Source organism: Nannobrachium achirus (genome assembly GCF_963921795.1).
Source record: "Nannobrachium achirus genome assembly, chromosome: 20".
NCBI lineage: Eukaryota > Metazoa > Chordata > Actinopteri > Myctophiformes > Myctophidae > Nannobrachium > Nannobrachium achirus.
Genome location: NC_137827.1, coordinates 33,261,997 through 33,272,609, shown reverse-complemented (window position 1 = coordinate 33,272,609; position 10,613 = coordinate 33,261,997). Strand labels below are relative to the sequence as shown.

At 43.8% G+C, this 10,613-nt stretch overlaps 1 protein-coding gene across 1 annotated transcript in view; it reads right to left on the bottom strand.

Annotated features, from left to right (window-relative positions):
• Positions 1-637: 637 nt before the first annotated feature.
• The window catches only part of LOC308306091 (glutamate receptor ionotropic, NMDA 3B-like), a gene marked incomplete at both ends in the record, with an annotated part of 122,950 nt that continues 112,974 nt past the window's right edge, over positions 638-10,613 (bottom strand). Inside the window, 3 exons of the mRNA XM_080750991.1 lie at positions 638-1,646; positions 3,223-3,290; positions 6,833-6,997. Coding sequence (XP_080607117.1) covers positions 638-1,646; positions 3,223-3,290; positions 6,833-6,997 — 1,242 coding nt within the window. The remainder of the gene's footprint in view (positions 1,647-3,222; positions 3,291-6,832; positions 6,998-10,613) is intronic.

Here is a 10,613-nt window from a genome sequence, read left to right as displayed (position 1 = left end):
TTGCTTTGCTTTGTGTGTGTGTGTTTAGTTTTTTTTGCAATAGGTTAGCTTAGCTTTTTTGCTGTGCTCTTGCTGATGTTCATGTGCTTGTGCAGTGTTGCAGCCCGACACCTTTCTCACCCGATACTGTAGGCTACTGTTGGCAAGGAAGCAGCTTTGGATGTACAGTATACGGTCCCATGCCTGTGCAATTGGTCTCAGAAAATGAGCATTATCATTTAACATTGCCTAATTGACCACTACGTTGTTAGAGCTCATTCTTATTTATGTGATCTATTGAGTGTGCAAGGGGTTTAATATCCCGTGAAATTGCTTACTTTTTGTCTATGGCAATGAGCCAGGAAAACGGGTAATTTTAGCTTTCAGAGACTTTTTGGTTGAGGTAAACAGGGGAGGATGTCTCTAATCTTGATTTATGGATGGATAAGATGTTTAAAACTTTAATTGACTTTCAAGGCAACATCTCTTGCAATTGTGATGAAGTCACGGACCGTGTCAAGCATCACCTCCATCATATCACCTCTGCACGTCCAAAAAAGAAAAGTTCTTCCTGCGGCTATGCAAGTATCCAATGTCAAATGCTTCATTCCATTTACGTCTTTACACTTCACAGAATGGGGCATTCACAGAATGGCAGTCAAGTCCCACTGCCCGCATTTGACGGGTTGGCTTTTGTCCTCTCCAAAGTGCTTACAGTACGTGATAGGTTAGCCTTCTGCCTATCGAGGCTAGCAGTGTTCCGTGATTGGAGTGATCTCCCTCGCTCCATGCTATTCCCAGTGCCCGATTGGATGACTCTGCCTCGCTCCAAACTGGTGGAAGTACGTGATTGGACGGTCCTCTCCCCTGTCAGTGTATTAACAGTGTGTGGTTGGGTGGCTCTCCCTCTGTCCAAACTGTTAACAGTGTTCAACTGGCTACTTCTCCCATGCTCCAGAGTGCTTAGACCGCCTGAATGGTTAGGCCTCACAGTCTGTTGATTGTTCAGGGTTTGTAATTGGCTGGTCCTGTCTCTTTCTGGGAGCTTTGATTGGCTGGAGCCACTCCTGTCCAGAGTGTTGACAGTTTGTATCCTCTGCCTATCCCGCTCCCGCTCCAGACTGGTCTCCCTGCGGCCCAGGCCGCTGCGCTCTCTCTCCAGACTGCTCTGGATCTCTGCCCTCCTGGCCAGGGCCTCTCTCAGCTGGGTGCGGAAGGTCTCGATCTGCCCCTGCAGCTCCTGGAGCTCCCCTTCCCACAGGTAGGCCTGGGAGGCTCTGCTCCCCAGGGGAGAGAGAACCAAGCCTGCGGAGGACAGCGCAGAGGCCGGGCCCCCGTTAGCCTGGAGGCTAACCTGTGGGGAGGACGTGAGACCGCCCAGGGTCCCCAGGCCCAAGCCCGTCGTCAGGCCCAGTCCGGGACGTCCCACCATGCCAGGCCGTCCGCGCACCGAGGCGGTGTGCGTGCGCAGGCGGTAGCTGTGCAGCGTCTCCAGGTCAAAGTGCACGCGCTTCTCCTTGGGATCGTGGGACGGCGAAGAGGAGCTGGTGGTGGTGTCTCCGCCCGACACGGTGGCAGCAGGGCGGGAGAGTGGAGGGGAAAGGGGCGGAGCCAGCTGCTGCTGCTTCCTGTGGAGGGTGCAGTTCTCTGAGACACAAGGGGAGGGGCTGGAGATTGGAGAGGAATGGAGTTGTGAGTTGTTATGTTAAATAGTGTAATACAGGGGTCTTTAACGTTTTCAAGCCAAGGACCCCGTAGTCGAGAGAGAGATGAGGCAGGGACCCCCACAACCTGTTCATAGATTCCATATAGTTTCATCATTTGACAGCACAATCATCAGCGTATTTTGGATTCATGTCAATTTGTGTTTTCAGATATTTAACCATTGGAACCGTCAATACTTAATAAACTTGACCTTTCACTCTGTACTTAGTCTGCTCTTTTTCCCCTCTACACCAAAGCTCTTTGCCAAAAATAGCCGATCTACAAGCTCACAACGCCTCGCGCTTAGCTTGTATTTCGGCTATTTTTGCTTCACAGAATATGGATATATAATTAAATAATATAAAAAAGGACCCCCTGTAATAACTCTGAGGACCCCCTAGGGGTCCCGGACCCCTTGTTGAAGACCCCTGGTGTAATATATGCACCTAAACCAATCTGCACAGTGACATCTCCAGTGTTATCTCCATTACCAGTGTAAATATATCCAAATTAGTTGAAAAACGGTAAATTAACACTATGGATTTTAAGCTTTTTGGGGGATTTTTTGCCTTTATTGATAGATTACAGTATGGTGACAGGACATGGGAGAGTGATGGGGGGGGTGACACGCAAATGTTTTCGGGATTGGGAGTAAAGGCCCATTCCCACTGGTCGCGATACAGATAAAGATAAGATTAGAAAATATATCATTCTCAATTGAAGTGGATGGCAGCATCCACAGCACAACGATTAAGACAACGATAGCCGTAAATGATATCATTTGTATCACTTTGTGCGATCACGTCATGACGTCAGATAATTATCGTTATCTTCTTCGCGCCCAGTGGGAATGGGCCTTTAGTACTGTCAGCAGCCTGTCAGGTACCAGGCCAACATTTTGGATTTTACATTCTCTATAAAATCCAATTTGTCTTGCTAAGCCTGATTAACAAGTGAATTTACAAACCTGAGGAATTCCACAGTCTAGCTCATATTTGGGAGAAATCATATTTGGCTAAACTAAAGTATAACGGTATAGTATAGTACAGTACAGGCTTGTATATACTGAATGAGGGTCAAACCAATAATATAAAAGAATATAGTCGATATATGGTCATATGATTCAGTATGGGGACGGGACATTGTCACCCCGCAAATATGAAAGGTATAGACTGATTTCCTGAGCGACACCCTGTAGAGAGCGCCGCCGCCATTAGCTGCGGTGTAAACATAGTGTAAAGTAACTTGTAGCCTACATTTACTTACTGTACTTAAAGGGGAAAACCACCCATTTTCAATATTGAACTATGTCAATAATATACCTTAGAGGAGTTGTGTGGAAATAAATGAAAAGTTCCCCCCCTTCTGTGTTGCCTAGAACTGGAGGATTGATTTTGGTCTATACAGTACATACAACTTTTACACATGTTCATAAAATCTTTATCAGCATGCTTCAGTATCCTGAGTAATAATGCAGCATTAAAGCACATGTAGACTCAATATTTCAGAAACACAAAGTTGAAGGTATGGCTTAATTACCTTTGGTCCAGGCCGGTCAGTTCCTTCCCAACATCCTCATAGGTGGTGTTGATGGCTCTGTGTATTTTCTGCATTTAGAAAAACAATGGAGAGACAGGCTGGTTAGTTTTGTGCAACTTGTGTACAACCTACTTGTTCTGAACTCTTGTCAATGACTAGTGACTGATGAAGTCAAGACTGTTGACCAAATAGTTGCTTTTTTTCCCCACACTCAGCACTATTCCCCCTCTCTGTACCTGTGTCTCAAATCTGACCCTCTAGAGTCTAGTAGTCTACCCACTCAAATTACTTATTTAAAAGCTCTCCCTATTTTACTTGAAAGAGTGGCAAAGGTATCAGTCACGTCTGACTTCTTTGTTTTACCTGAGGTGCCTGAGTGCCCCTCTCAGAGTGAACAAAGCTTTTGATCAAAGCCAGTTTAAGAAAAGGAACAGAATCCCGCACACAGTCTTCACTTGTACTGAGGCTACTTTAATCTGTGTAGCGTTACGGTTAGCAAGATTTTCATCAGAAAAAGGAAAATGTCTTACAAACAAAATGTTACACAGTGTGTGCATGATTGATTCTGCTCATTTTGACTTTGACCTGTTGTTTCCCCCTATACACCTGTCACCAAGACACAGGTGTGAAAACAATATATTTGTTTTGTCCAAAGCCAATACAAATTGCAGCTGAGTTAGGAAATGTTTGGTGGAATCATCTGTCATGTTAGACCTGGCTTCAGAAAACTGTGTTTTCTTCATGCTTTATTTTAGGCTGAAATGCTACAGTACTTGTCAAACAGAGTTTGACCTGTCTGTCTCCATATCAAAGGGAGAAATCATAATAGACCTCACCACCTTTCCATCTTGGTGGAGAAGCATTGTTGCAGTGTAATTGGGTGTGCTGCTGCGAAAAGGATTAAACTTTCAAACTGTGGGATTTTGAAAGCCAACAGAATCTGAATACCGTCTTCTGCATTCAGACAGAACACTATCTGGAGATTCGGTGTTATTATGCGCCTGTGCTTTACGTACGAAGGTCGTGGCTAACAGAGACGATTGTCTTTCCTCTTTTGTTTAGGTCAAATTACTTCCCAGAGACAATTTCACGCGGCGTAGGGGCAATCGGGAGAGATAAACCTATCCTAGGTCAGGCGTTTGGAGTGCAGTGTGTGATGGATGCTGGGGGCTCGCCGGGAGTGTTTGCCATTTTCCAAAAGAAAGAATGCAAGAGTGTGGGAGAGGAAGTCTTCCTGGGCAACCCACGGGCTCATTTCATCATTCAGCCAAAAACATGGCCACGGGCACTGCATTTGGGCCTGGCTAGAGCCTCGTAGTCCAGAACTTGACATTTACAGTATACAGCACTCCTATTAGAAGTTTTGTTGGTGTGTGTGCTTTAATAAACATACACAAACACACGCACGCACGCACACAGACGCACTGAGCCACTGACGTACAGTATTCCACATTCTAGGCAATTCTAGGCACTTCAAATGCATGCATGCACGCACGCACGCTCGCAGCACACACACACACACACACACACACACACACACACACACACACACACACACACACACACACACACACACACACACACACACACACACACGCGCAATGTCAATCCTTCATTAACGTCCACATGAACTTCAAAATCAAATAAATGTTCTCTCGTTGCCTTGAAATGTCTGCAGAATTGGCCCACAAATTGATTGAAAACATAATTTAGTTTGGAACTGTGAAAAGCCTAACCTTTAGGGCCACCACCATAGCCACTACAGTATGTGGTTTGAATTTTTCATGTATTGTTTTGCAGGAAAGTCTGTGTATAATTCCGTACCTATTCACCAGGGGTGCTGTGGCTTTGGGTTGTAATTTTAGATTCACAACACAAGAGGGCGCAGCATACCATTGATTGTACCACTTCCAGTCACATAGTCAAAAGCTGATTCTGTAAGCTCATATGCATATGAATATTGACCTAGCTTATTAGAAGTTGATGCGTGTGTGTGTGTGTGTGTGTGTGTGTGTGTGTGTGTGTGTGTGTGTGTGTGTGTGTGTGTGTGTGTGTGTGTGTGTGTGTGTGCGAGCGTGCACGCATGTGTGTACATTCCCATAGAAGCATTTATGCATGCTTGTTGGCAATTGCTGCTGTTATCTTCTGTGTCCTGCCTGATAATTGATTGACTACTGTGCAGATAAGGAGCTTCTTTGTATGCCTTAATATGTCTTCATGCCAGGTGTTTGAAGTGGAAAGTTTGTGTGTGTGTGTGTGTGTGTGTGTGTGTGTGTGTGTGTGTGTGTGTGTGTGTGTGTGTGTGTGTGTGTGTGTGTGTGTGTGTGTGTGTGTGTGTGTGTGTGCGTGCGTGCGTGCGTGCGTGCGTGCGTGTGTTTGTGTGTGTGTAGTCAGCTGAATGAAGCAAGTGCTGAATGATACAGATACAGATTAAAAACAAAGAACAAAAACATCATCAAAGTGCGGTACAATACTCCACAAAATAAGAAAAAGGAAAGGAGGAACAGTAAAAAAGAATGGATCAATACAACAAAATCAGCTTTTAAAATGCTAATTAAAAGCTAAATTGAAGCGATAGGGTTTCGATTTGCACTTAACCACATGAATCCAAGCAAACATTTGGTGAAAATAGGAGATGTACAAGCTCACAACACTTTTCGGCAGAGACAATTAGTGTGTAGGGGCAGGATGCTTGCCTACTGCCTAGGCCCCTGGATGACACTGTTCAACAAAGTATATAGGGTTTAAATTGTTAAAGATGTTTACTCAGCTTGCTTCCTTGATTTCTTTAGGTAATGTATTGCACAGATTTAAGGGCATTCATCTAGCAGCTCTTGAGGGAATACTGTATATGTTGTCAGTGAGTCAGTAATGTATTGAACACTGCTCCCTGCCCATTTAGTACTTTAAACCAGGGGTCTTCAACGTTTTCAGGCCAAGGACCCCTTAGTTGAGAGAGAGAGATGAATCATGGACCCCCACAACATTTTCAGAGATTCCATAGTTCCATTGTTTGACCGCACAATCATCAGTGTATTTTGGATTCATCTCAATTTGTGTTTTCAGATATTTAACCACTTGAACCATTTCACTCTGTACTTAGTGTGCTCTTGTTTCCCCTCTACACAAAACCACACCTACACCTAAAGTTCTCTGGGTTCAAGTGGTTAATTTGAAAAAGGAGAAAAAAACATTTCTATCACAAAAAGATTTGGAGGACCCCCTGTAGTAACTCCCGGACCCCCTGTTGAAGACCCTTGCTTTAAACACTAGTAGAAGGACTTTGAAGTCATAATATGTGTACATTTCCCAGCAGGTGAGACAGTACCCCACTGTGTGTGTGTGTGTGTGTGTGTGTGTGTGTGTGTGTGTGTGTGTGTGTGTGTGTGTGTGTGTGTGTGTGTGTGTGTGTGTGTGTAGTGTATACTTGTTTTGCATTATTTTATGTACATGCTGTGTGTATGCTTTAAATCTCCCAGCAGGTGGTACAGTACCCACCTGCGAGCGAGCGTGTGTGCGTGTGTGTGTGCGTGTATGCGTATGCGTGTGCGCGTGTGTGTGTGTGTGCGCGCGCGTGCTTGCGCGAGCGTGTGTGTGTGCGTGTTCTTACCTGGCTGGTGTGGAGCCAGTAGGTCAGGTTGTGTGAGCGTCTGAGGCGCGGTATGACGAGGTGATAAAAGGTGTGTTCACCTGCCAAGGTCAGCAGTGCTCCGCCCACTCCCATGCACAGCAACACAAACAGACCTGAAAAATGCTGGATCCCCATCTGCAGAGTCTAGAGAAAGAGAGAGAAAGAGAGAGAGAGAGAGAGAGAGAGAGAGAGAGAAAGGGAGATAGTGATGAATAGAGACATCATGGCGATAGATATGTCAATATGAGACTTAACTCTCTGCAACTCTTTGGCCCGTATAGGAAGACCTAACCTCGCATCACCAGACTTTCCACCGCAGAGGAAATCCTGGTATTCGTTCTAAACCGAGTTACGTGATCCGAATAAGAAAAAGAAAAGGTTCCGGTGATTGGTTCCGGTTGACTTTGCATAGTTTTTTTCCCCCCACATAATGCGAATGCGAACCAATTCGTTTATTCTCGCTAGTCACGCTACGAGTTAGAATAAAAGATGAACATACCAAAACGATTATTATACCAAAAGAAACGATTATACCAAAAACGATCATTATTATAAAATAGGGGGAATCATTTTGGAGGTGCACGGCACCAGTGGTCCCGGTCGGTGGTTCTGGCCGCCTAATGATGACGGTTAAAGTTATTTCCGCTGCAATCGGATCAGAAACCCCCCAAAAATGGTTGATCCCAGGCTAAGGGAGACCTAACATCTAGAGGGGGAAATAGACAGGAAGAGAAAGGTACAAAGAGGCAGCAGAGAAACAGGACAGGTCAGAAAAGGGAGATGAAGAGCACTGATTTGATTGACAGTAATGTATTTTTCCTCACTGGCACTTGTGTTGGCTGTAGATGTTACAGTACTGTTATCATATGGTGATGCATGTGTAATACTATTTAAAACATGGGTCTTCAACAGGGGGTCCGGGACCCCTAGGGGGTCCTCAGAGTTACTACGGGGGGGCCTCCAAATCTTTGAGTGATAGAAAGTTTTTTTCTCCTTTTTTATATTAACCACTTGAACCCTAGTGTCTTTAGCCAAAAATAGCAGATCTACAAGCTCACAACGCCTCGCGCTGCCAGTGTACTGTTCACCTAATCTCTCAAGAACAGATTCTGTGATGCTTTACAATACAGAGGGCACTGTTTTCCCTTTTCTTTGATGATGGCCACCAAGTACCAAACAATCAAGCCTGAATCAATCACACCTGTGTCTGAGACAGGAGGGGAGTGTGTAGCAGGCAGCTGCCACTCTGCTGTGCTCCTTCACTCTACACAGTTTACAGTTGGTGCTGGTGTGAATAATAAATCAATGGCCATTTACTATTATCATTAATACTATTGTTAGCCTATATTCTATATTTTGTTTGAAACTAACTAACTAAGCCAAAAAATAGTATTAAAAAAAAGAAAAAAAAAAAAAAAAACGAAAAACAAATAATAATAATATTTTTTCGATTTTCGATTATGAAATATTAAAATCGAATATTGATTAATGGAACGAATATTCGAAAATCGATTATTCGGTGACATCCCTAGAGGAGGCAAAGAGTAGATTAAGTACAGAGTGAAAGGTCAAGTTTAATGACGGTTCAAGTGGTTAAATATCTGAAAACACAAATTCACATGAATCGAAAATACACTGATGATTGTGCTGTCAAACAATGAAACTATATGGAATCTATGAACAGATTTGTGGGGGTCCCTGCTTCGTCTCTATCTCAACTAAGGGGTCCTTGGACTGAAAACGTTGAAGACCCCTGATTTAAAAGGTTTGCACGGTGGTGTCGTTTCGTACGGTGGTGTCGAAGAGCCGAAAATAGCTGATCACACGACACCATTGTACGATGGAGTAGGAATTAAGCAGTACTGAGTAGAGAGGCTTTAAACTGTTTTTATGTGGAGTTGAAAAAGAGGACAAATGTTTCAGCCTCTGGCCATCATCAGCGTACTAAAATTAGAATTTTAGTCGGCTATACTGATGAATGGCCACAGGCTGAAATGGTCTCTGCTCATTTTCCTCCCCTCGAGAAAAAGACGTAAACCCATATTTTGAGTGCAAACCTTAGAATGGTTTGTAAAAGGCGTGTAAATCTCTGACCTCAGTACAATTCTTTCAGAAAGTGCAATTCAGTGCAAAACATGATGATTTGATTCAGTCCAGTATGAATATTTTATACGATGGGGTTCGGTACATTTCAATATTTAAAAAATAATGTATATTGAATGAAGACATTTGACTGGGTGATTGACTGATTTGATCTGACATTTGTATCTTACAAATATACAGTACTGTAGACAACATCAGTGACGTTGCAAGAATGGAGCATTGCGGTAGTCCAGGCAGGCTGGCATGGAAGCCAAAGCAGTCCCACAGTCATACACCCTGCAATCACATACTGTACGGGCACAGTCCTTCATCTATGGCGTCTATTTAAGCAGACCGATGTCCGATGCTCACTTCTTTTTTCAATAGTAGCCAGTTATTTGTACCCGTTTCTACTCATAATTAGCTATGCCAATTAACCCTCCCCACATGTTTCTGTGTTGCCACGGCTATTGTACTCTACTGTCTCCCCTACCAGTGAGGAGTAACCCCTCAGTCCTACTCCTCACTTTCAATGCCCCTGACAGCCACTGACCCAGCCTGTTTGGCCAGACTATTACGATATCACTGCGTATATATTAGTCTGGAATATCTGTGTGTAAACTGCATTTGAATATATCCTTGTTGTCGGGTGGAAACCTTGTATGTCCAAAACCGTTAGTTTTGCATTTATCATTTTTAAAAACGATTTAAAATCATGAAAATAGCCGATCTACAAGCACACAACGCCTCGCACCACAAGGCATTGTGTGCTTGTAGGTCTGCTATTTTGACTACTTTTGTGCAACACTTTTGTGTGATGAAGCAGGGCTTTATTTTACCGAAAAAAATTACAAATTTGAAACTTGGAGATATGAGGTTTCGGCCCGACAGTTACGATATATTATATATTTCTTTGCACTGGCAGCTTTGTCTGGTTCCCAGGCTACCGACACAGGGTCAGTTTTGTTTGTACCCAGTCGGATGTACCATGGTGGATTCAAATCCCCAGGCAGTACCTGTCCAGTCCACTACCTGTCCAGGTGGACAGCTGCTTTATCAATGCACCACCCGAGTGCCTCAAGATAAGACAGAATCTGACTCTATGCTCGACATATCTTGCTCCCTCCACTTCCCCTGCCTCCTCCTGCAGTAGCATTTAGGTCTTCACTGTCTATTTTAGGAGTTACTTCAGATTCTTCGGCCCTATAAGGGTAACCCCTATACAGTATGTCCCCTTAAATGTCTATTATCATGCCCATAATAACTGTGTGTCTTCATGGGTGATTTATATTAAGTTGTGCACACTGAAAATAGCAGATCTACAAGTTTGTGATCTCAGAGTGTGTTATGCTTGCGCAGAATGTTCTGCAGCTTCATGGGAGCTAGAGCCACACCGGCAAATACAATGCCCATATCATTGCATTAAATGGTTTAAGCCACACCGGCAAATACAATGCCCATATCATTGCATTAAATGGTTTAAGCCACACCGACAAATACAATGCCATAATCATTGCATTAAAGGGTTTACATTTGGGTGAGAGTGAAGAAATACTGAATTTCAATTACCATTTTGAAAGAGAAAATCTGAGACTGGAGGAGGTACAAAGAAGGCGTGAAAGGGAAGGAGAGAGAGAAGAGAGAACACAACTTAAAACAATTGGGAGTTAAGAGAAGA